This window comes from Piliocolobus tephrosceles, chromosome 11, assembly GCF_002776525.5.
Source record: "Piliocolobus tephrosceles isolate RC106 chromosome 11, ASM277652v3, whole genome shotgun sequence".
Classification (NCBI taxonomy): domain Eukaryota; kingdom Metazoa; phylum Chordata; class Mammalia; order Primates; family Cercopithecidae; genus Piliocolobus; species Piliocolobus tephrosceles.
The window spans coordinates 122,720,125-122,747,139 of NC_045444.1; the positions used below are offsets into that span (position 1 = coordinate 122,720,125).

Below are 27,015 nucleotides of genomic sequence, written 5' to 3' on the forward strand. Positions count from 1 at the left end.
TAAAATTTGTGTCTAGAAAGTGACAATGTGCCTGACAGCTCTTTATCACACATACACAGACACACCCACACATGCTTGTGCAAACAGACGGGTGTGCACTGTCCCTTTCTTGCTCACTGCACTCCGTCTGTCCCTCCCATGGGTGGCTAGCAGGCCTCTGTTCACACAGAGGTTAGACCCCTGCTGTGTGATACTCCCAGGGTGCCCTGGCTTCGCACTGACAGAGTCTCTCCTCAGCCCCTTCCCTGTGACTTGGCCACTTAGAGCATGTTAAGAGAGACAGTTATGAGTTCTATTTTATATTCCTGAGACTTTACCCCCTTGGCTGTTGTATTTCTCCCTCCCCGCATTTTCAGCTGTGTCCTGTGACACAAACAGGAGCCCATCCTGACATCCGACTGAGCCTCCTCAGAGTCAAGGCACAGTTGGTCCCGCTCCTGCTGTTAATTGTAAGGAAGCTGCAAGGTGATGTGCTCTGTGCTTTGGGCTCAGTGCGCTGCATGAGGTGTAAAACCTTCAGGGGAGAGAGGGCTGATGATCACAGACCAGTGAACGGAAAATATTTGGCTCCTACGATGTTTCCGGTGAAAACAGATGGGGTCAGAGGCACTGACTGCAGGTGACTGCCCACCTGGGGACTTCCCCAGGAGTAACTCAGGAACCAAATTACAGGGTGTCAGGAAGACGGTTCTCTTGGTTACAAGTGGAAACCAAAGTCTCTGCTTTTTGTGGAACCTGATTCCTCTGTGCCACCCTCTTGCCCTAATGGGCACTTACCCTGTCTTTGTTTTCCCGGGGTCTCAGGCCCCTGGAGAGGCATAGGCTGTCCTCTGGACGCTTGGACACACATGTTCACCAACCGTGGTGCCTGGGACCCACAGGCTGAATGCCTGGAAAACCCTCTGCTGTGCTTAGGGCTGCCACATGGTGTGGGCATCCATAGTATTCAAACAACTGGAATTGCAAAGCGTTGGGCTCTGGGCCCTGGACAGGCCTTCCCAGCCACACACACCTCAGGGCTCAGGTACTGTCTGCCCATGTGTCCCAGGGAGAGGGGAGAGGGGAGCCACCACCTTCAAGAGCCGATTCGTCCCCCTCAGACCCATCTTGCCACTTCCCCTGACTGTGGCAGCTGGGCCTGGGGTCTCTGGGGCCCTTGGCGTCTCCCACCTCATGCTCCTGGGCTCCTCATGCCCCTCTCCTCCTTCCGTGCCTCATCCCCTGTAGATCTGCAGGACGCTCAGGTCTCACTCATTTAATAAACTCGCAGCCTCCTGAGCTCCCAGCCTCCTCCAGTGACCCTCTCATCTCCGTCTCCTTCCCAGCCTGGCTCCTCAAGAACTCTTCATGGTCCCTGTCCCATTAAAGTAGCTCTCACAAGGGATGATGGGCTGTGCTGTGCCTCCCGCCCCCTGATAGTCACATGTAGACGTCCCAGCTGCCACTACCTCAGGGTGCGGGTTGGAAACAGGGTCACTGCAGAAGGAACTGGCAGAGACGCGGTCATGCTGGAGTAGGAGGGCCCATCCAATCGGGCTGGTGTCCTCGTAGAAGAAGAAATGAAGGGAAGACGCTGTGAAGAGATACTGAGAGATGGTAAGGAGAGAGGCCTGGACAGAAAGGTCCCTGGTGCCAGAAAGGTTAGGGGCCGCTGTGTTACAGATTTCCTTATCTCCTCCATGACAGCATCAGCCACGTGATGGGAATTAAGTTTTAAGAGGATCACTCCTACAGACGAGTGTCATCCCTAAGAAAGGCACCAGCATTTGCTTGTAGGTGACCAAATGCTGACTGATGGTTCGGAAATACCTGAGAAACCTACAACAGTCTTATCAAATCAGCATCCACTTCCCACACTTTGTGTTCCCGGGTGCTCTTTGCCTTTCTTGTTTCTCCTCTTGTTTTCTTCTGTAGATTTGGGTAAAATGAGAGAGTCCTCATACGATAGTCCAGGTTATATTTTTCATGCGACCACGTGATGAGTTCCATTTTCTGCATCGCTGGTTCCATCTGGTGGTGTGCATGCCCAGTTGAAGAGTCAGCTTGGACCTTGCCTGTTGCGGCAATCTGAGAGCAAATGAGAGCTGGCTGATGGAGGGTCGCGGAGAGCCGATTCAGGAATGACATTGTAGCACATGCTGCACATCAACTTTGTAAATCAGCAAAACGATGAAAGTTCGCAGATAATCAAGTGGTTTTGGAATTAAGATTTGAAGTATAATTGAGGGAAAGCTGCAATTTAAATAATTATTATGCACAAAAGCAGTATATTTAACATAATGATTTTGCAGAGGATTTTGTGTTAAAATTGTTTTAATTAGGAAAGATCTCTGCATCTATTAAAGTACTTTACAAACTGCAAAGAGAAACCGAGATAATCATCCCCCAAAAGCTTAACATCCTTCCTTTTTCTCCACCCCAAAGATACACACCTCAGTAAGATCACTGGCTGTGAGATGAGAGGGAAATTACTTTATTTGATCAAAAAACATACTATACACGATAATTAGGGAGGACCTCTCTGATATGATGGCATTTGAGCAAAACTTTAAAGCAAGTGAAGGAATGTGCCACTTGGTGTATTTTTAATTATTTACTTAGTTTTGAGACAGAGTCTCCCTCACTCTGTTGCCTGGGCTGGAGTGCAGAGGCGATTCTCCTGCCTCAGCCTCCCGAGTAGCTGGGACTACATGTGCCCACCACCACGTCTGGCTAATTTTTGTATTTTTAGTAGATACGGGGTCTCACCATATTGCCAAGGCTGGTCTCGAACTCCTGAGCTCAAGTGATCTGCCTACCTTGGCCTCCCAAAGTGTCGGGATTACAGGCATGAGTGACCATGCCTGGCCGTATTTATTATTATTCTTTTTTAGTCAAGGGCACAGGCTCTGAGGAGGGGGCCTCCAGAGTGCCCAAGGTGCAGCCAGGACAGCAGAGCAGCTGTAAGGCGGCGGGACAAGGCCGGGGGTGGGGACAGAGACTATCATGCAGACTGTAGTAAGTGGGGGAGCCATGGAATTTCATATCTAGATCAGGGCACCTTTAAGAATGACAGAGGGTGCTGTTAGTTTTTTAATTTTTACTGTTTTCTGAGACAGAGTCTCACTTCGTCACCCAGGCTGGAGTGCAGTAGCACGATCTCGGCTCACCGCAACCTCCGTCTCCCGGATTCAAACGATTCTCCTACCTCAGCCTCCTGAGTAGCTGGGATTATAGGTGCTTGCCACCCTGCCTGGCAAATTTTTACATTTTTAGTAGAGACGGGGTTTCACCATGTTGGCCAGGCTGGTCTCGAATTCCTGACCTCAGGTGATCCACCTGCCTCGGCCTCCCAAAGTGCTGAGATTACAGGAATGAGCCGCTATGCCCAGCTGGGTGCTGTTATTAATCGAACATAAACTGGGCCTGACACTAGTAAACTGAAACATAGATGAACTTAACCTATGGGCACTGGTTTCATTCTGAGCGGGAGAACTGGGAACCGTGAGCCGAGACATGGCGTGATATGTCTTCTGTTTTAAAAGGATCACTCTCCTGTGGGAGGCACCGGCCCAAGGCACCGCTCTGCCATGAAGCCAGGGCCAGCCAGACCTGCCCACTCTCTCGCCTCCGCCTCCGCAATACTTTATTTTGTCCACGGGGTGTTTGCCTGGAAGCTGAGTGACTCAGGCCGTGTTGCTGCCATTTCCTTATCGTAGCTGGACGGTTTTGCACCCGAGCCCCACAGCCTGGAGGCAGGGGCTGGGACGCCCTGGAGGCAGAGAAACCTCCTTTGCACTGTCGGAGGCAGCGTGCCTGCCTTGCTGGCCTGGCTAGACCTGTGGCACGCTCCTACTCTGCTCACTCATGTCAGTTTAGCTCATGGCGTACAGGCATCTCTGCCAGCCCCGCAGCAATCTGTTCTGAAAATCAGGTGCTCTGTGCAGGAAACACTCTCTGGAGGCCTATTTCTCGTTATTTTAAAAGGGAAAATTAAGACGCCTTACATGTTAACCACCTCCCCTCCCCAGCCGATGTTTTGTCGGATGATGGAAGCACACCGGGCAAAGCCTGCTCACTTCCTGAAACAATGATAAGAGGAAAGACCAGGTTGTGAAGAGACATGAGTTGCCACTTTGCTTTTGGTTGAATGAAAAAGGGACAGGAGGAGAAACCCCTATGTGTGTGTTTACACTTGCAGGTTCTCAGAGACAGGCGAGAAGCTGTCCACCTGGATTTGCTTGGAGGCACGGGACTGGAGGGAGGCACGGGACTGGAGGGAGGCACGGGATGGAGGGAGGCACGGGACTGGAGGGAGGCACGGGACTGGAGGGAGGCATGGGACTGGAGGGAGAAAGACTGCTAATTTAACAAACATGCATTTCAGTATTATTGTCCTTGCTACAGCAAATAGGAACTATGTAATCAAATAAAACAATAGAATGGCTTATAATAAAAATAAATATTATGTTTGGTTGTATGTCATAGTTTTACAGTTTGATTATTGACTTTATAATTTTTACAGCGGAATGGGTCCAATTTTCTTTGAAAATATTTTTGTTTCTAGAGTTAGGAAATTGTGACCTGTCTTTAGGGGAGTTACATTCTCTATTCGGCTTTCTCTTTTCTTTTCTTTTCTTCCCCTCCCCTCCCCTCCCTTTCCTTTCCTTTCTTTTCTTTTCTTTTCTTTTCTTTTTTTTTTGTTTCTGAGACGGAGTCTCGCTCTGTTGCCAGGCTGCAGGGCAGTGGCGTGATCTCAGCTCACTGCAACCTCCACCTCCCAGGTTGAAGCGATTCTCCTGCCTCAGCCTCCTGAGTACCTGGGACTACAGGTGCCTACCACCACACCCAGCTAATTTTTGTATTTTTAGTAGAGACAGGGTTTCACCATGTTGGTCAGGATGCTCTAGATCTCTTGACCTCATGACCCGCCCACCTCAGCCTCCCAAAGTGTTGAGATTATAGGCATGAGCCACCGCGCCCGGCCTATTCAGCTTTCTACTATTTGTTGGCTTTAACAATTAAAGCAATCTAGTTATTGCAAGTCTGTTATTTTCCATTCTTACTACGTTTTTAACCTTATTTATCATACATTACTCACTTCCATCGATTTCTGTCAGCTCCTGGGCTCTCCACTTTGTCTGATGTATGTTTATGCTTTTGTATCAGTGTGATGCATTTACCTTGTTTTTCTTTATAATAAAGTTGAAGATCCAGTGCCATTTGTCCTTCCTTATTGTTCTCATTTTATTTTAATCCTAATGACTTTAACAATTATGTTTTCAAGTTCAATAAATAATCCTGTTGGGATTTTAATTGAAATTGCGTTATCTCTATAAATTACCTAGAGCAGATTTATCATCTTTCCCTTTAACCAGAAACATAGTCCATTTCTCCATTTATTCAAGTCTTTTCTCATTTCTTACTTTTAACACTCATAGATTTCAATTTTCATAAGGTTCTTATACTTTTCTTCCATATTTAGCCCATCATTGATTGTTAAAAATACATTTTGCCACTTTCTTTAAAGTATTCATTTTTTATTTCCTTTTCATGTCCTTGTATTATCAATAATTTGTATTATGGCACTAATTATATTAGGGGCAAAGGTCATCTACATTGTCCTTTCCTTTCCTGGGAAGACCTGTAGTATTTCTTCATTAAGCTATCTTGTTTAAAAAATATATTAAAAAAGAGAGTATAGCTGTCTTGTTTAAAATAAAAGAACTATATATATATATATATGAGTATAGCTGCCTTGTTTAAAAAATACTTGGTTTTTCCTTCATTCCTTCATAACATACCTATAGACTATTTTATGCCAGATACTGTTCTGGGAAAAGGCAGTGAACAGAAGACATGAAAATCCCTGTCTTTATTGAGCTTACATTTTATTATGCTGTGAATTAACCTTTTCTATTTAAAAATTTTAAAAATAAGATGAGTAATTTTATCACGTGCCTTTTCTGAATGAACTTAAAATGATAAGGCTCACAGGTGGGGAACCCAGCAGAGCCCACTGGTCATGGATGCCACGCTGTGGGCCTCCAGGCTCCAACCAGAAACTTTAAAATAAAGCTTTACACCTGATAAAGAAGCAGTTGGGAGGACAGATGTATCATAAAAATTGTATTTTACTGGAAAGGAAGAAGCCCAGGGCAGCTGCCATTGATTAGTTAGCTGTGTGATTTGGGCAAATCATGGTATCATGGTGGGAACTTGGTTAGTTTTCCTCTCTGCAGAACGGTGCAATTGAACTAGCTTTATTCATTTAGTTATTTAAAATAAGTATGTATGCCTAATAGACAATTTCCACAGATCCTTTCAGCTCTGGAAACTCTATGATTTACATGTGACAAATGCTGAGGAGGGCAATGTTAATTTTTTACATAATTTGTTCCATGATTAATGTTACTTTCTTAATAGAAACACACTCAATTTTATAGCCATCTGCCTTTACATTCTTTTATTTGCAAAAGCTGGATAAGAGAAACATGCATGCCTGATATCCTTCAGTTAGCAAATGTGAGGTATGGAGCATTTGGTCAAGTTGAGGGCTATTAAAAATTTATGCATATTGTCAAAAATTCTTGCACGAATGTGAAAATGCCCATCTCTAGAGTTCGCAGTGATTTAGAAAGCAGAGCTACTACAATGATCCATCTTTCCCCTGAGGTCCGACACTGAGCTTCAACGGGCCTCACCATTTCAGACTCACAGGACAGAGATTTATCTGTGTTTCATCAAGTATGAAAAATACGTGGACGGAGGGGTTTCCAGCCGGTCCCCCCCAAGTCATCCAGTCACCTCCATTAATGTCAGCAGGCTCATAAATTTTTCCTGCATTCTAAAGAAAGCAGCTTGTGCCACTGCACAGAAGCCTCCAAAGGTGGCAGTTGCTGCCTATAAATTCACTTACACTCAATAAAGGCAACTGACTGCACATGGACTTAATTACCATGGCCCTCCTTGGGAAACTGAGGGGCTCACTATTTCTCAAAGGAGAGGAGGAAAAAGTGGTATGCGAAGCAAGGCAACCTCTTAGCGGCACATTACAAAATCTGATTTACTCATTGATGTTTCTACTTATTACCGGGATAGTCTTAGCAGTTATCACTCAAGACCGAAGCGTCCTTCTTGATTTGAAAGTATTATCTTGAATTCTACTCAGGCTTGAATCCTACAGGAACCTCCCTATCCAACTTTTTTTTTTTTTTTTTAATTTTATTAAAAGGAACAATATCTTACTCAGCACACAATTGGCTATTTTGGTTCTGGTTACTCTTCTACTCAGAAAATGAGATGCATGTATTATTTTCACCTTTCTTAAATATTTACTTGTGTAGAAAAATGAATACCCAGGGAAGAAGAGAGTACCTTAGGAAGGGATGGAAAGATTCTCCCGTTCAAAGGCACTGTCATCCCTTTCTCTTCACCGACCCATCATTCAAAACCTGCGCCATCATTCACCCAGCAACCCCAGCAACCCCTCCTCACTGAGAGGAACAGGTCATTCCCTTTTCTAATTCAGGAATCCAGAAAGCTTAGGAAAACAAACACAGGAGAAAAATTAGGTTAGCAAAATGTTCAGTCATCTACATTTGAATTCACTTCTTATGCACTACTTTTGAAAAGAAGTAATCTTTTACAAGTAGAAACAAGAGTCAGTTGAAGAAAAGGACAACTTTAAGGTCTAGAGGCAAACTTTGAAGATCCCCCAGCCTTATTTGATCAAGTGCTAAATGAATATTTATCACGTTTACAAAACACAAAGGCCTGTTTCTGCTCAAAGCAGCACATACATGTTGACATACGTCTCCAAACAACACAGAAATTAAGAGCTTGCTAGAACAAACCGAATGGCTCTACATCCAAAGAACAGCTCTGTCCTCTGCCGCAGATGCGTTAAGTACTGTAAAGAACATTCCCAAGTCCTCTTACTTCCCCAGCTACAGTGACTGCAGCAGAGATGCAATAGATTTGAGGTCCTCCACTTTCCCAGGATAGACCAATTCTAATTTTTTTTTTTTTTTTTTTGAGACAGAGTCTCACTCTGAGGTTGGAGTGCAGTGGTGCAATCTCAGCTCACTGAAACCTCCGTCTCCTGGGTTCAAGTGATTCTCCTGCCAAAGCCTCCTTAGTAGCTGGGATTACAGGTGCCTGCCACCACACCTGGCTCATTTTTTGTAGTTTTAGTAGAGACGGGGTTTCATCATGTTGGCCAGGCTGGTCTTGAACTCCTGACCACAGCTGTCTCGGCCTCCCAAAGTGCTGGGATTACAAATGTGAGCCACCGTGCCCAGCCCAGTTTTAATTTTTTAGTGGTGTCCTTCCCCTCTTTAGAGTGATTCTCTGTCCTGGATGGCATGCAGCGGGTAGCAGTGACTGCTTAGCCCACGGGTTCTTCAGGTCATGCCCCATTGGCAGCAGCAGGGATCTCGTTTGTCACTTGGATTCCAGTGGGATGGACAGAAAAGCACAATAGAGGGTATACTGGGACCCAAGGGTGCAACCTGGAACAGCCTACGGGTCCATAAAGAGAAAATCTATTCAGTGCATTTGCCAAAGAGCCCTGAATCTGTCTTTCAACATGACTTGGCGCCTGGATAAACCAAGAGAGCCTAGAGTTGCTGGATGTTCTTAATTTGTTTTACTGTGATGACTGACATCAAAACCTGCAATTTCACGCGAGCGTGCACCTGTCCCTAAGGCCTCAGTGAATAATGCCTGGACCTTAAGTTCTCATCCCACCTCTTCCTCCATTCAACCTAATATATTTTCCACCAAAGCAAACAGTAGAAAAAGTTATTTGCCTTCTCATATGAGTAACTTATACATGGTTCACATCTCTACAGATCACAGCTGCTTTTGAGAATTTACTAAAAATATAATTACACAAGGAATTCAAAATAATGAGCCTCTAACTCACCTCTCTGTATGTGACCATCAGTCTCCCTCTGTCTTTCTAAAACCTCTTTTTTCATGCTGAAAGTAATTCACGCTCCATGCAGAAAACGGACTATAAAGGGAAAGAATACACACAGCCATGGTCCTCAGAAGATATCTATTGTGAACCTTCAGGTGGCTTCCTTTGATGTCCTTAGAAGTCCTCAGAGAGAACAATTCTGAACTTTCTCTTGAGAAACAATTCCAGTTTTACACAATGCTCGCGTTTCAAAAAGTCTTTACTCACCTAGATTGTAGTTCTCAATCTGACAGTAACTAGGCAGGTTTTTAGCCAAGTTACCCGACTTTTCTGAGTCTGCTTTGTCATCTATAAAATAATTGGGGCAAGCCACAGCCAGCTTTCTCAAATCACGCGATTCTTCTCCTTCTCTCTTTCTCCCCTCCTCTGTCTTTTTCTCTTTTCCTTTTAACTACACAGAACCATCACTGAGCTCTGCATGAAGATGCTAAGAAGTAGGAGAGCGGCAATTAGGAGTCCGGAAAGACCCTGGTTCCCAGGCAGCACCTAGTGAGCCATGTGACTTTGTGCAACCACCATCTGTTTCCAACAAAATGCTGACCACCTACCACTCCTCTGCAACACGTGGCTGAGGACATTTGTGCTGGCATCCTCAGAAGGAGGAGACCCACTTGGTGTTGTGGGAATCAGAAACCTGAATATTAATTCCAGCTTCACCTGTTACGAGCCATGAGCCCTGAAAAAGCCACTGAGTATGTCTAAGCCTTGGGTTCCCATGACAGCTTTCTGGAGCAGCACCTGGTGCCGTCCCCTTGTCTAGCAGGAGCAGTAGAGAAATGCAAGTTCATCTGAGAGAAAGGACCAGCTTTTAAAGGCGTGACTAGTGAGGGGAGGTGCTGCAGACCTGAGAGCTCGGAGATACTAGCAGGGAGAGCACCAGGCTGGAGTGGAGGGAGGAATGTGAAGATGTGACATTCTGTCCATTGCCCGAAGCTCTCTGGACAGTGAGTATGGTCCCTCTCGCTATTTGCGAATTAGCTCTCGAGTTCGACTGGCATCTACTGGGAAGATGACAGACAAGGAATCCGGAGGTCTCCCCAGGTCCCCCAAGCCTTTGAATGACAAAGCTGAACTCGCAGAACTGTACACTGAAAGCGGAGAAGTTTACTGCATTTAAGCTGTATCTTAATTTTAAAAATGAAAAAAAACCCAAAAAACCAAAAAAACAATGAAGCATTTCAAGACCTCCTCCAGAAAGAATGTGCATTTGCTGGCAATCTGGAGGCATGCCCTGGAGACTCAAGCATACTGCGTGCTGTTTTTTTCTTTTCTTTTCTTTTCAGTTTGCCTGCCCTGTTATTATCCCCTCGGCTGCACGCCCACCCCCACCACTGACAGCCCTTGCTCTCTGCGCCTCCACCACCAGCCAGTCTCTCCTTTTGTAGGTTGGCAATGCAGCATTTGAGCCACAGAAGCTGTGTACAGCTGTGAATACAAAGGCCCCAGACTCCAGAATAAAAACATGGGGTACTATAGATATGGGAAACATCCAAATTGCAAGTCATTTATTTGAGAATCTGATAGACTTTCTATAGGTTTAACATGATTACTGAGGGTGTATCTTGTGCCATATATTGTTCTAAGGGCTTTATAGTTACAAATCTATATTACTCTACCTATGAGGTAGGTACTATTACTATCCCTACCTCCTTTTTGAGATGAGGAAATGGAGGCACAGCAAGGTTAAATAACTGGCTCAAGGTCACACAGCCTGCAAGTAATAGAGCCGGGATTTGAACCCAGGCAGCCTGGCTCTAGGGCCTCTGCTCCTCTGCACGTGTGTGGCATTTGCAATGCATTTGTTGATTAGAGATACAGAAGACACCATCACATCACAAGGCTGAAAGCAGTGGCTGGTCTACACCCTCAGTCAGGCTCGTGTGCTGAGGACCCTGACAACCTCAAGCCCCCGAGTTTTCCCAGGTCACCCCACTTCTGACTGATTATGTGTTGGCTTAAAAGATGGAATGTGGCTACCTAATTTACATCACTTTCAGATTCCTCAAGCTTATGTGAGTTAAAAGGAGTCTGCTAAAATTAGACTAGCAATGCCCCTCGGCCAATGCCAGAGCTGGCACCTGATGGGAGTGGGGTAGAGGGTGGGTGTTTACTCCCTCTGCACTGAAGAATGAGCTGGAAGTCAGGCATATTTTCAACGAATGAAGTAACAAGCGTAGGTGGTGGAGAAATGGCAATGGTCCACAATAGTGCAATTTGGAATTTTCACTTGGAAAGATCGTGAGGCCTAGAATCAGTCCCAGGGTCCAGAGATGACAGCCACTCACGTGACTCCGAAGCCCATGGGGAGATAAGGAGAGGCTGCTGCATCTTCAGGGGCAGGAGCCCACAGTCCCGAGGCTGGCTGTGGGCCACGGAGCCCACCTGGCCTTCAGGCTTCTTTGTTATCACCCCAAGGGGCTGGATGAAGTTACAGCTGAGACCCCTTTATGATACTTTAACGTGAAGCTTATTGATACATCCTGAGACCTAGATGGCAGTTCAAACCGTGAGAAAAACCAATCAGAGCAAGACGTTTTCTGATAACAAGTGTACCCATGACTGCTTTGTCCAACATGGGAGCCACTAGCAACAAGGGACCATCTAAGCTTAAATTTAAATGAAGTAAAATGAACTGAAATTAAAAATTCAGATCCTCAGTCACCCCAGCCACCTTTCAAGTGCTCAGTGGCCACATGTGGCCAGAGGCTACCACACCAGACAGTGCACATCAAGCACGTTTCCACCACTGCACAAAGTCCTATTGCACAGCCCTGGTCTGGACAAATACAAACGTCTGTAATTTCCTCCATCGTTAAGAATGCTATTCATGAGTGAAAGGGATTATGACGCTGTTGAGAGTTGTAGCAGACACTGAATAATGATCCTTAAAGATACTGAGTGCGAATCCCCAGGGTCTGTAAATGGTCTTGCATATGGAAAAAGGGGTCTTGTAGATGTGATTAGATCCATGAGAGGGGGAGATGATTGGGGATTAGTCAGGTATGTCCTAAATGCAGTCTTAAGTGTCCTATAAGAGAGAGGTAGAGGGAGATTAGATGCACATAGAAGACGACGAGGTGATGTAACCACAGAAGCAGAGAATAGAGCGATGTGACCACAAACCAAGGAATGCTGGAAGCCCCCAGAAGCTGGCAGAGGCAAGGAAGGGAGCTTCCGGAGGGAACACAGCCCTGCCAGCACCTTGATGTCAGTCTCCCAACCTGTGAACTGAGAGAAAACAAATTTCTACTGTTTTAAGCCACCAAGTTTGTGGTAATTTGTTACAATTCAATAGTAAACCAATACAAGGGTTAAATTAGTCAATGTATAAAGCACTTCAAATTCCTGGTGTAGAATTGTAGAATGAGTGCTCAGTAACTACGAGTCTCTATTATTATTATTATTGAATACACACCTAATGTGTCCAAACACCAAAGTGGTTCTAATTACAGGGAAGGCCAGGGGCGGGGTACAGGAAAGGAGCCCACACTTGAGTTGTGACTCTGGGAGGAGGAGACAGGGCCAAAGGTTTAAGTAGAGGGCATCAGTGTTTGCTTGATGAACAACTGAAGCGCCTCCAAACCCAAAGCATGTTCCTTAAATTGCAATATTTGACAAAAATAGCTATCTCAAATTGTTTATTCAGTACAAAGAAAAATAATCCAACTATCACACTATCTGGAAAATTCTAGGTCTATAGAGCTTAAGTATGAAGCAAGAGAAAACACACCGGCATGGAGGCAGGACGTAAAATCCAAGAGAATTAACTAAAAAACTACAAGAACTAATCTGGGAATTCACTTAGGGATGCACAAACTATATACAAGTCTGCAACCAATCACAAGGAAAACACTGGAAGAAAATCTCATTCAAAACAGAAAATATACACATAAAATGCATACTCTCAGCAAGTAATTTGTGGGGCCCAAGTATTTTATTTGCATCACCTCATTTGACCCCATAGAGTCAGAGAAGTGATACTCAGGGGCTCCCAGCCAGCAAGGGGGCGTTCGCTGGCAGAAACCGTGCAATGGGCTGCTGGGACAGTATCGTTTTTCTCACTGTTGCTTTCTTTTCCTCTCTTTCTGGCTTTCCTATAAGCCAGTTTAAAAAAAAAAAAAGAAAGGCCGGGCGCGGTGGCTCACGACTGTAATCCCAGCACTTTGGGAGGCTGAGGCAGACAGGTAACCTGAGGTCAGGAGTTTGAGACCAGCCTGGCCAACATGGTGAAACCCCGTCTCTACTAAAAATACAAAAATTAGCTGGGCATGGTGGCAGGTGCCTGTAATCCTGGCTACTCGGGAGGCTGAAGCACGAGAATTTCTTGAACCTGGGAGGCAGAGGTTGCAGGGAGCCGAGATCGCACCCCTGCACTCCAGTCTGGGCAACAGAGTGAGACTCTGGCTCAAAAAACAGAAAAAGGCAAATGATAAACTGGGAAGTCATTATTGCAATAATTCAAAAGGCTTTGGTGTCTATAATACATATATAACTACATTTTAGAGATCACCTAAAGAAAAGAAAAAAAAACACCCAAAAGGGAAGCGGATAAATGACTGGGCATTTTACAATGCTTGTGACAAATAAATCAAAAGATTCTTTAACCTCCCTATTAATACAACGCACACAAATTAAAAGATGACTGAGATACCATTTTTCTTTTATCAATTTGGTGAAATATTTAAAAAGATCATAATCAATTAATTAACTAGTGCATCTCCATGCAATCGAAAGTGAGGCCATCAAAACAAAGATGGTTTTCTTTGGAAAAATATTTTAAGGACAAAGGAAAAGTCAATGTTAAATTTTTACAAATTGGAGAAAGGATTCCTAAAACTGTAATTAAAATATATATGTGAAAGAAAAGGACTGGAAGGAAATTTATCAAAAAATTTCATGGTAGCGATCGTTACATCCTCACAGATTATTTCAATTTTCCTCTTTATGCTCTATCTTGTGAATGCTCTACAGTGATCACTACTTTTAACATCGGGGAAAAAAACTTCATGTACAATAATGTAAACATTGAATTAAAAAACAAATAACCCCTTTTGGCAACTATAAGTGCTAATTCAATGAGATAAGCATAAGTATTCCGAATCGTGGGAGTGCATATTAACTGTAGCTTTTAAGAATTTGTTGAGCCGTCATTGTGTGTCCTATTGGAATTTATCCTGAGGACTGGCCATGTTTCATGTTTCAAAAGACAATATTTGCTTTTTATTTGCCTTTGATTTAAAAAAGCAAGGAAAGGGATTTTATCAAAGTCAATCAGATAAGTGTAATCTAATTAAGGAAAATAAATTCACTCTTGACCTTCCATTATTTCAAAAAGAGGCATTTTTACATCTTTGTGAAGTCTGCACAGCACACCCACGAGGATAACTCTAACTGGCCTCCAAACTGTCAGGTCAAGGACACCGGATAAAGTGTTCTCAAGGGACAGGCCAGTGAGGGTTGGATCTTCAAAGGGTGCTCATAAACCCTGGGACAACTGAGAAGGCGCTCCCGGGATGACATCCAGAGCTGCTCCCGTCTCCCATGACCCTGCCAGGACCTCAGGTGGGGAAGCAACTCACATCCATGGCCAGCCCTGTCTCCCTACCCTTTGGTCAAAAGATGGTTGCCACGGGTGTCCAAGGTATTATATTCATTGACGTTTCTAAAATCAGGGTGTCTTAAAAACGTAAAATCAACCCAAATAGATGGCCTTTCTCTTTCCTTACATATATGTTTTAGTGAGGGTTTTTATTATAAATATAAAAATAACACTTATTTTCTCTACTTCTAACAGTAGAGAAAAATATGAAACAAAAAGAAAAATATGAAATACCACTCTAGCCCCTAGAAGTAGCCATGCTGACAGTTTCTGGTGTATCCTTCCTGAAGTTTCCATCCATGTGCAAATATATATTTATTTTATTTATTTATTTTCTGAGGTGGAGTCTTGCTCTGTCATCCAGGCTGGAGTGCAGTGGTGCATTCTCGGCTCACTGCAACTTCCAGCTCCTGGGATCAAGCAATCCTCTCGCCTCAACCTCCTGAGTAGCCGGGATTACAGTCACCCGCCACCAAGCCCAGCTAATTTTTGTATTTTTAGTAGAGATGGGGTTTCACTATGTTGGCCCAGGCTGGTCTCAAACTCCTGACCTCAGGTGATCTGCCCACCTCAGCCTCTCAAAGTATTGGGATTACAGGTGTGAGTCACTGTGCCCGGCCTGCAAACATAGATTTAATAAGTTAAATGTGTTTGTGAATATATATACACATATATACACATATATACTATATATACACACACACATATATACATACATATATATAAATATTTTAGCATATTTGGGGTTACAGTTGTACATAGTGCTGTCAACTTGGTTTTGCCACTTAGTAATAAATTAGATTTTACCCTGTCTATATGAAAGTAAAGAATCATTTCATTTACAGAAAATATATTTTTGAATACCTATTCTTTGACACACGAGAAAATGGGGGAAGTTCCTGATAAGGGAAATTCATGAACATTGAGCACACAGCATATAATCCTTGTTAGCTATGGAAAGGACAGTTTTAGGTGTACACCAAAGTGATTTAATCAGAAGACTTAAATCTTTTGAAACAATGCCTTTCTACCTGCATTTCCATGATTGCAACTGCACAAAATCATCCCAAGTATATTTTCTCCAGACCCAATTACGTAATTGAATAAGAATGAAAACCTGTAATACCATTGGCTTGCACCATTCACTGCTTATTCATGAAATTTATATACCAGTTCCACCCTGCCAGCAGGCACAGTCTTAATGGGACCTGCAGTTTACATGGGAGGGGGGCATCTGAGTGAGCAGCAGCCACAGTCTGGGAGAAACGGGAGTGGCCCACACTTAAGAGGTCTAAGCACCCTTCATCTGTTCACAACTCTGTGAAACAGGGACGATTCTTGTCCTCATATCACAGATGAGAAAACCTACGCACAGAGAAGCTAAGTGACTTGCCCAAGCTTACACAGCCATTTTGCAGGAAGCAATGACTCCAGTTTGCATTCCTAATCATTGTGCCAAACTGCCTGGAGGAGCAAAGTGGAGGGGCTCTCAGAGCTCAAGGAGGAGACAGAAGGAACCTGGGAGGGAATGGTCAGGGGGCTTCCATCACAAGTCACTCTCAACTTGAACAACAATGCAGTGGGGCAGCACGGTGAGGGAAGGAAAGAGAGGAGTGAGGGTGGGGACCCTGAGTCCTTGGGACCCATCCTGTAAGGGCCTCAGTCAAAGAGCGGGGTGAACGTTGAGACCGTAGCGGAAGCCCCGGAGTGGCTGAGGAGAATCTGTGAACTTCGAGGCGGTGCTCATCTTCCCACCTGAGCAGCATTTTCGATGGTAGCAAAATGGAGGGGACCTGATGGATAGGCCCCTAAGACATGGGCCTGGCGCCACCTATGTTCATGGGGGAGAACCAGCAGCCAGCAGAGCTGGGCTCAGACCTAAGAGGCTTGGACTGTGGGTGGCCAGTGCCTGGAGACAAGTGGCAGAAACCACGGGCTGCAAAGGAAGCCCCCAACAGACCAGGTGGGCCGGACCAGCACAGCCACACATGGCTGCAGAAACCCACCAGGGGCTGGGTGCGGTGGCTCACGCCTGTAATCCCAGCACTTTGGGAGGCCAAGGCGGGTGGATTACTTGAGGTTAGGAGTTTGAGACCAGTCTGGCCAACATGGTGAAGCCCTGTCTCTACTAAAAATACAAAATTAGCCTGGTATGGTGGTGTGCACCTGTAATCCCAGCCACTCGGGAGGCTGAGGCAGAAGGATCACTTAAACTTGGGTGGCGGAGGTTGCAGTGAGCCGAGACACATCACTGCACTCCAGCCTGGGTGACACAGCGAGACTGTCTCAAAAACAAACAAACAAACACAAAACAAAAAACCACCAGGGTATGAAATGGTGTGCCTGGCACTCTTTGCCCCAGCTGCCAGCTGTTAGTGTAAGGATATGGAATTTCCTTTTACAGTCAGATGCAGTAAGGAGAAGAAAAATGGGGCAAGATTCTTGAGAAAGAGACATTTAAATTGACTTCAGATTTACCCACGAGAGACAGTTAACCTGAAAGAGACTACTTGAAACCAGAAGAGACAAAGTCCCCTATAATTGGCAAATGCAAGTCTTCCCTCCCCCACTGCTTTTTAAAATTATTTATTTATTGTCTTTTTTACTGTGACCCATTTTTGATGAAGATGCAAGTCTTATACCATGAGCAGGAGTGGGAGTCTGAGAACGATGGTAGTGATTGGAAAACTGGGTTTTGGTATTCTGGATAACAGAACATGATTATTTTAAAGAAGGAAAGCATTGGTATTTTTGCTGATACACTACCATTACCGTGATATATTTCTAACAGCTTTATGGAGGCCTGAGTGATATACAATAAACTGATCATATTTCAAGGATAGAATTTTATAAGTTTTGACAAATGTATGCTCTCATGAAACCATCCCCAGAAAGCAAGGAGGAAAGTGATGGAGAAAGGAGGGCTATGTGCACATCGATACCATCTGCTCAATTAACGCAGCCCTCTGTCTCCATTCATCATCATCAGTACAGAATTTACACAACATCAAATTCCTCATTTTAAATACCCCCTCACTCAAAATATCCCATTTTGCTATAAAATATCTCTGATAAATAAGACATAGAAAGAAAACCTCACAAATGTAATCAATTTTGAATTTTTAAAAGTCATCACTTTAAAAATTGTATTGTAGGAAAGGATGGAACTCTCAGTCAAAAGCATGTCATCGTTATGCCAAACATTCGTGAAGAAACTTTGGTATAAAACTGAAGTATCATTGAGGAGATAGTGTATTAGGATCCCACATAAAGTTAATACAAGAAGTTTATAGTACTTTAGATTTTTGTAAATCACTGTAAAAGTAATTGACATGTATTAGATACCTATTGCTGCATAACAAGTCATTCCAAGCCTTAGCAGCTTGAAACAACAAACACATATTGTATCACAGTTTCTGTGGGTGGGGAACTAGATGTGGCTCAGCTGGGCACCTCTGCTTCAAGGTCTCTCACAAGGCTGCCATCAAAGTGCTGGCGGGGACTGTGGTCTCATCTGATGGCTCACTTGGGTCAAGGGGATTCACTTCCAAGTCTATGCCTGTGGTTGGTGGGTAGCATTTAGTTCTCAGGCTGCTGGAGGGGGGCCCTCAGCTTCTCAATGGCTGTTGCTCGGGAGCCTCCCCCAGCTCCCTGCCATGTGGGCCTCTCCACTGGGCAGCGGACACTATGGTGGCTGACTCCTCTAAGCCAGCAAGGGAAAAGGCAAGTGAGAGAGCAGGAAAGGCAAGCAGGATGAAGGTGATATCCCATCACTCTAGCCGTATCCTTGTCTTTGGAAGTGAGTTACTAGGTATACCTTACACTTCAGGGGAGGGATCACTGGAGGCCAGCTTAGAGGCTGCCTGCCACAGATATCTTTTAATAGAATCTTTTGAGAGAAAGTTCGATTTTTCTACTGCCAACATTTAAATTCTTTGGTCCTGATGAGCTAACCACAGTTGGCGTCAGAACATCTCGAGACCTGATGTGATATGATGCAATACCCCATCAAGAAAACAGATGGGCAAGTCTGCCTTCTATGGCTCCTGGGATTTATCATAACAATCTGCCCTCTTTTCTTCCCTTCTTGAAATAAAATTGATTTACAAAACTCTTCTAATTAGGTTACCAACAAAGTGTTCTGCTGTGTAGAAAAATTCTCTGATGAATACCATTTAAAAATCATCTTTTGTAAACAAGTTTTAACTCATTTAACGTTTCATTTAAGAGCATTAAAGAACACCCTTAAATATGAATACGTTCGGAGCCTTGTCCCCAAAACTACCTATCTACCCATTTGATAAAGTTTGGATGCCCCCTCCAAATCTCATGTTGAAATGTGATCCCTAGCGTTGGAGGTAGGGCCTGGTGGGAAGTGTCTGGCTCATGGGGGCAGATCCCTCATGGCTTGGTGCTGTCCTTGCTATAGTGAGGGAGTTCTTCCAAGATCTGGTTGTTTAAAAGTGTGTGGCACCACCCCCCACTGCCAACCCCGCACTCTCTCTTTTGCTCTTGCTCTTGCCATTTGACACACCTTCTTCTGCATCACCTTCCACCATAAGTTGAGTTAAAGCTCCCCAAGGCAAACAGGAGCAGATACCAGCACCATGCTTCCCATAAAGCTTGTAGAGCCTTGAGCCAATTAAGTTTCTTTTCCTTAGAAATTATCCAGCCTCAGTTATTTCTTTATAGCAATGCAAGAACTACATAACACACCATCATTTCAAGGAAACCTGGTGGCCAGGTGTCAAGTCCCAGGAATCAGCAGCTGCCTCAAAGCATTATGACCGAGAGGGACCATGATCGAGAATCTCAAGCTTCTTACAAGTAGAGAGGCTGGCTAGATGCCAGAAGGGAAGGTTGTTTCTGGGTCCCGTGGCTTTCAGACAGACCTGGCATGTGAAGTCCTGCCATCCTGGGGCTATGTCATGCACCCATTATATTCCAAGCCATGTGGTCACAGAGGCACTATGTGGGCCGTTATTCCATATTTAAAAAAATTAATTTCTGAATTCTTAGCCTTGGCATTTCACACTTCTAAAACGAAGCCAAGAAAACTTATATCAATATGCTTCTGTGCTTAAAAACATACAATAACCTCAGACACTAAAGAACAGACTGCCTGGACATATCACGATGTAGCTCATGTTCACCTGCATTCAATGAACCAATGCCGGATCTGGTCTTGAAGGTTCTCCTTGATGTCCAGGCCTTCAATCAACTTTAGGTCATTCTTGATGGTAACCAGGGCGTCCCTGTAGTCCTCTTCATGCTTCATCTGCACCTCGTTCCGCAGGCGGTCCACCTTTTCAGCCTGGATTACTGTAGCACTGACTTCATTAAAGAGAGGAGGTGGATTCTGAAAATATATACAAACAAAAAGATTTGAGGTCATAAAAGTTACAGAGCTGGCAAAAATATCAGAAACTGAACAAATGTGTTAATATCTTCCATAGTGTCCTAGCAAAGGCAAATAAGAAATACAAGCGTCCAGAGGAAGCAAAGCTAACTGAGTGCATTTACTCAGTGTATTTAATCCAAAGCCCCTGACGTAATGCTTTATGTTCTTTTGTTTTGAAGTTTTCAGCTTCAATATGTTTGAGGTTTCTCTCTTGTCAACAACATAGATCTGGATTTAAAAAACTCAATCTGAGAATTATAGAAAAGAAAAATTTTATTCATTGTATAGAAGAAACATTTGGAGATAATCTTCTTAAGTTTCTTATCTAACACACTTTCTTGTTTTTTTTTTTTTTTGTTTTGTTTTTTCCTTTCCTACCTTATGCTGGATTTATGGAGTTAGTTTTGTTCATTCTTATCATGTAGTGATTTAAAAATTATACATCTTATTTTAATCTTCTACTGGTTATCTTAAAATTTTAACATGTTACTTAACATCTATATTTCTATCTGTCTAGAATTTATCATAATCTAGAGCGTCTTTGAACAAGTATAGGATCTATGCATGTGTTCACTTTTCTTCCCACAACCTCTCATTTTATAATATCATAGACTGTAATTAATTTTGAAAAGATGTGTTTACATTTAACTATGAGATGTCCTGGTTTCTCTGTTTACCCTTTGCATCATTCCATTTTTGCACTGCTATAAAAGAATACTGGAGGGTGGGTAACTTATAAGGAAAATAAGTTTATTTTGGCTCATAGTTCTGCAGGCTGTATGAGAAGCATGGTGCCAGCATCTGCTTGGCTTCTGGTGAGGCCTCAGGAAACTTACAATCATGGCAGAAGATGACAGGGAGCCAGTGCCTCACGTGGTGAAAGGGAGCAAGAGAGAAAGAAGGGGAGGTCCCAGATTCATATAAAAAACCAGATCTTGTGTGAACTGAGAGAATTCGCTTATCACCAAGGAGATGGTGCTAAGCCATTCATGAGAGATCTGCCCCCATGATCCATCACCTCCCACTAGGCTCCACCTCCAACATTAGGAATCACATTTCAACACGAGATTTGGAGGGGACAAACATCCAAACCATATGACCCTTGTTCTTCTTTTTTGTCTTCAGTTTTCATTTTGCTGAAGTATGTCCTTGAGTGTAACTTTCAGAATGAATATGTACAGCCATAAATATTATAAGGACTTGCATTTCTAAGGATTTGGTCCCTCCCACTTCATTTGGTCCCTCCCACTTGAATGGCATTTTGGTAGTTCCTTTGAGGAATTCTACTTCTAATATGTCGAGTTTCCAGCTCCTTTTTTGCAAACGGAACTGTTGTTCCTTTGCAAGTAAGCTGTTTACCTCCCTGAAAGTATTTATAATGCTTTACTCTTAAGAGTTTTGAAAGTTCATCAAAATGTATCTAGGTGTAGACATTTCTTCATTCATTGTATTCTCCTTTGGTAGGTCTATTCAATATAAAGAATTACCTTCAACTCTTCAAGTTTTCCTTCTATTATTTCTTTCTCTCCATTTCCTTGTCTGCAGTAAACATTAGATAAATGCCAGACCACCAGATTGATCTTTCATGACTCTGAGCTTTTATATTTTCCATTTGTCTATTTGCACTAGGTGATAGTGCAAATAGGAGAAAAAAATCACCATGTTATAGTGCAGATAGGAGATTTCTTTAGCTTTATCTTCCAGAACCAATTTGATTTTCAGTTATGTGTACCATTTGGATTATTTAAATTTTGGAGTGGTTACTGTTGTTGTTTTAATTTTGGGCATGCTCTTATATTCCCAGAATAGTTTCTTATTTTATACTTGTTCCTTTCTTATTTTTTGTAGTCACTATGGTGAACATTATTGTGATTCTTGTCATTAGGACAGGCTGCACCAATAGCTAAGTGGGTGAAATCCAGGAATACTAGGGAGCTCTGGAGTAAAGAAATGTCCAAGGGTAAGAGAACAACGTTAAAGTCCATTTTGAAAGCTGTGAAACAAGAATATGACAAAATTCAAGACCCTGTTTACAAAAGACATTAGCAAAACTATAAACTTAAATCAATTACTTCGAAAAAATCATTATCTTAAAGATTCAATTCATGTCTTGAACTAAAATTTTGAATGAATTAGTTAAATGTAACACAAATGTACATACACATATACACACACTCTCAAAGAAATACCTATGAACCTCTGGAGGTGGGAGGGATTTCACAATGAAGATGTTAAAATACAGTGTCCACTCACCCCGTAAAGTCAGTGAAAAGAGAAAAGGAAACCACATATATCATACTTTGTAAATATATGCATTAGAAAATCCTAAGGAAATTTGAGCCAATTTTCTAAGTTTAGTAGAATGAGAACAAACAACTTTTCTTTTTTGGAGACAAAGTCTCACTCTGTCACCCAGGCTGGAGTACAAGGGCACAATCTCAGCTCACTGCAACCTCTGCCTCCTGGGCTCACGCAATCCTCCCACCTCAGCCTTCTGAGTAGTGGGAGTACAGGTGCACACCACCACACTTGGGTGATTTTTTATACTTTTTGTAGAGATGGGGTCTTGCCGTGTTGCCCAGGCTGGTCTTAAACACCTAAACTCAGGCAACTCACCCGCCTCTGCGTCCTAAAGTGCTGGGATCACAGGGGTGAACCACCGTGCCTGGCTGAGAAAATACAACTTTTATGATGCTAGAAGAAAAACCCTAAAAATTACTTTTTAAAGTAATATAAAAGCAAATATAGAATGAGAATTACAGAATCATTTTAAAGAACAATGTTAAAAACAAATGATCATTAATTGCCTCAATAAAGGTGCTCAAAAGCATGACTTTTCTTTATATTATATATTTTGTGTCAAAACTGAACAGTAGGAATTTCCTTTATATTATCATTAAAATATCCAATTCTTATATCATCCAGGTAATGTTTTTCATTCCTAGTGTTTACATCTTAAGTGTGTAAGACATATAGCATAAATTCATATAGAGACTTTAATCTCTCCAACGGCTAATTTAGTTTTCATGGAGATGTTAAAATGGATCTCTGCAATAAACGACCCAAATTTTTTTTTGCCTCTGATGAAAGTGTAAAATTGTTTTGAAGTCTTGTATTAATAATGACACAATTATCTACCGTGTAATGTATCATCTGGTGTTGCTTTTCTCCAAATCATGTTGTTCCTGTTGTTATTTGTAGATTTCCTTCATAGTCGTATACAGACAAACTATATTTTACCTGAGTCTTTTCTCCTTTCATCCCTAAAAACGAATGAATGAGCAAGTGATTCTAATTTGTGTCTTGTCAACAGCCCTATACGAAGTGTCCAAGAAACTTCCTAATACTTCCACAATCCATGAGTGCAACAAAACACTCAGCTGTCACTGGATTTTCCTAATAGCCCCTTGGCATGGTTCCTGTCTTACATATTCCTGTACTGTGTTTCTTTATTCATGTCCACATCTATTTTTATTTCATTTTATTTTTATTTATTTTTTTTGTGAGACAGAGTCTCACTCTGTTGCCTAGGCTGGAGTGCAGTGGCACGATCTCGGCTCACTGCAAGCTCCACCTCCCAGGTTCAAGTGATTCTCCTGCCTCAGCCTCCTGAGTAGCTGGGACTATAGGAGTGCACCACCACGCCCAGCTAATTTTTGTATTTTTAGTAGAGACAGGGTTTCACCATGTTGGCCACACATCTATTATTTGAGGTAAGAATGAGGACATGACTATCCTACTGAACAGATGAGGAAACAGAGGTTCAGAACTCAGTGACTTTCCCGTCATTCCACGTTAATGAAGAATCCAGCAATGAGGCTTCCCGGCTCCTTTAGTGCTGTGTTTCTCCTATTACACCATGCTGTGCTGTTAATATGTGTGTATTCATGCATGTTTCTTGATATAGACTTTCTCTGACAAAAATACATTTGGGTCATTTGTGGCTCCTTTCTCTGGTTGCTTTTGAATTTAAAGGTTATAACATATTTAGGTCCTATGTTAATGAGCAGCTTTTCCTTTGGGCTAAAACATCTTTTCCTCTTTAGCAACTTTGGTCATGTGGAATTCAAATTTGTTAACTCACTGCATAAACAGCAACTCATTTAAAAATAAATTACAAATATTAAAGGGAGATAGAGAAAACACGATAGTATACCATATATTGAAATACATCAGCTGTAGAATAATGCATCTTAATGAAGGCTTCCCATGTGAATAAACCATTATATTTACAAGCTTTCCATAGTTAATGACCCAGAACTGGATAACGAAACCTACATTTATGGCAAGGTCCTCTGTCAGCAAAAATATACATATTAATAATTGATGTTGCTGTAAAAATAGGACATAATGTGATGCCTCCTGAGTTTGTGGGGAAATAGGACTACATGGTCCATTAACTTAAAATGCTTATCTAATGTTTGATGGGCTTTGTCTTTAAAAATCCTTCTTCAAATTAGTAAGAGAAAATGGACATTTGTCCAAATGAAAGTCTGTTCAATTTATCAGCTGCAAATATACTAGCAAATAAGTGACTGAATGCTGTTAACTTTCTGGGGCAGCTCGCTGTCTTGTCGGATGGTGCACTTCGTGGCGCTTTGTTGTTACCGAAGGTAAAGAAGGAGCAGGGTAGACATCTATTCCCAGCAAATGACCATCCTGTGAAATTTCTTGCCATTGTCAATGCAGAGACTGATGAGCACCGCGGCGCCCCTGGACACCTCAGTGTTCATTAGGAAGCACTTAGAGGCGCGTGTTCGGTCAGATCATTGGGCTCGCCGCATGCCGTGGCTCTAATTTTGCACATGGAAGACCTCACGCTGTGGAATGCACCGCTCCTTAGTTGGTTCATTTCAAGATCACGCGAAGAGGGAAGTGTTCTTTAGTTTATTAAAATCAGCCATTTTGTTTCATCATTTCATTTCGGAGTAATATATCTATATTTATGTATCTGTGTTTATACAATATACCTACTCATAAAGATGAGCCCAGCAGGAGAAGTGAAGAAAGATAGTATGGATAGCTAGAGCTGATGGTTTGCTTCTACCCTCTGCTCAGAGTAAAGTTATGGTAAATCTTTATCTTAGATGCAACAATTTTAGTGGGCACAAAACTATTAAAGAATAAAAAATGTTAAAATGTTCTAGCCTGTTAAGCCTAGTTTCTGAAAAAAATTTTAGTATGTAAAAAAAATAGCTTTATTAGGAACTGGGTTATAAGAGGTCTAGTTGTGCTTACAATTAATTAGTGGTGGGCTTTTCATCTGTTACCCTTGTGCACTACTTTCTTTAAACATATATTAAAATAAACACTTTGATGGCATTTATGGTTTGCTAGGCACTATTTTACGTGGTTGAAAAGTATTAATTATTTCTCAACACAGCCTTATGCTACTAGGTAGCATTATTATCTTCATCTTTATATGAGAAAATTGAGGCACAAAGAAGTCAAGGAACTTGTCCAGGGTCACACAGCTAGGAAGTGGCTGGGGCTTTGGCCTGAGGCATCTGTTTCTGGAGTGTCTGTTCTTACTCTCCGTGCTTTGCTATCTCTCTCTGCTGATAGGTTTCCTCTGACTTAAAAAAAAAAAATTGATGGGTACTATAGACCACACTTTTATAAAAAATGTGCATTTGTAATTGCAATACCGCTGAACTGCCTTGCAAAGAGGCTGGGCTATTTACTCTCCCCTCACAAGAAGTGCATGACAATGTCTGTGCTTCTATACCTTGCCAACATTGTAACGTTAACTTTTTTGATCTTTGCTAACTTAAATAGGTAAAAGATGGCAAGTTTAGGAGCATTTTTGAATTATGAATGATGTGAGCATCTAAATGCATGTGAATAATCTATTTAAAAAATTAACAGCTAACACGTAGTGCTTACTGTGTGGCTTACTGTATGCTACTCCTGCCAGACACTAGTTTAAATGCCTTGCAGATAGCAATTTCTTTAATGCTTAATACCAATCTACGAGCTAGGAGTTATTACTGCCTCCATTTTACATGTATAGCAACTGTGGCACAAAGGGGTCAAGGTGCCAGCCCAGGTTCACACAGCTAGAAAATAGCCGAACTAGAATCTGAACCCAGGTAGGTTGGCTCCAGGGTTCTTGACCTTAAGGGCTTTAAACTGCTGCATTACATCACTTTGCAATGAGCCCTCATATCAGATAAGTAAAGGCAGATGTCCTGCCCTAGAATGTAGACAAAGGAGTCCTGGGCTCAGGGGACAAACAGGAGGGTAAAGAAGAGAATTCTTTTCGTCATTTAGTCTCTGATGATCTGGAGACCTGAGACAAGAATAAAACGGCATCCCAATACGAAGAAAAAACTAAAAATAAAACCAGAGGTTCCCAAGTAACTAGATTGCAAAATCCCATGTCATAGAAAAGAAAACGGTGACTTTTCCTTTTTTCCCCCAAAGCCTCCTGAAGTGGCCTTTTGAAACCACGATGCTTCCAGGCGTCCTTCTTGAAATTCTAATCTCCCCACTCAGGTGTCTGACGGCCCTGCAGACACAGTTGCACAGGATGCCCTGCTTGTTGTGTTTGCAGACTTTTTGCTGGTGCAAAAACACAAGCTGTGTGCACAGGTAGCACCATTTTTGCCTCCACAATTCCCCCCTGCAGCTAGCTACAGTAGCCGCAGATGAGATTTAAACCCTATGGGCTACTCCAAACCCTTTGCTTTACAGGATCATATTTTTAACAGACTACATTTTCAGTTCGTAACTTCAGCAGTATATGATGACAAAGGCCAGGATGTTTTATAGTTTGAACTCAGTTGCACATGTATTTTACACAACAATTTATTTATTTTGAATTTTTTTTTGTTGCATGAAATTATTTTGTGTTTTGTTGCATGAAAAGTTGTAGTTCTTGATAGTTTTCCACTGTATGAAATCAGTCAGATATCGTGACAACATACTATAATTTTTCAAGATAATTAACATCAGCCAGCATTCCATGATGGCATATCTTACCAAGCTCCAGGCTAGACCATTTTCCTTCAGTCTGTCATAAGGGCCTCCTAACAGCATCTCTGTGAA

At 42.5% G+C, this 27,015-nt stretch overlaps 1 protein-coding gene across 2 annotated transcripts in view; it reads right to left on the bottom strand.

Annotated features, from left to right (window-relative positions):
* Positions 1 to 27,015, bottom strand: part of IQCA1 (IQ motif containing with AAA domain 1) — a 171,544-nt gene that overhangs the window by 109,869 nt on the left and 34,660 nt on the right. For both annotated transcript variants that reach the window (XM_023228745.1, XM_023228744.2), the window contains exon 6: positions 19,718 to 19,923. In XM_023228745.1, coding sequence (XP_023084513.1) covers positions 19,718 to 19,923 — 206 coding nt within the window. The remainder of the gene's footprint in view (positions 1 to 19,717; positions 19,924 to 27,015) is intronic.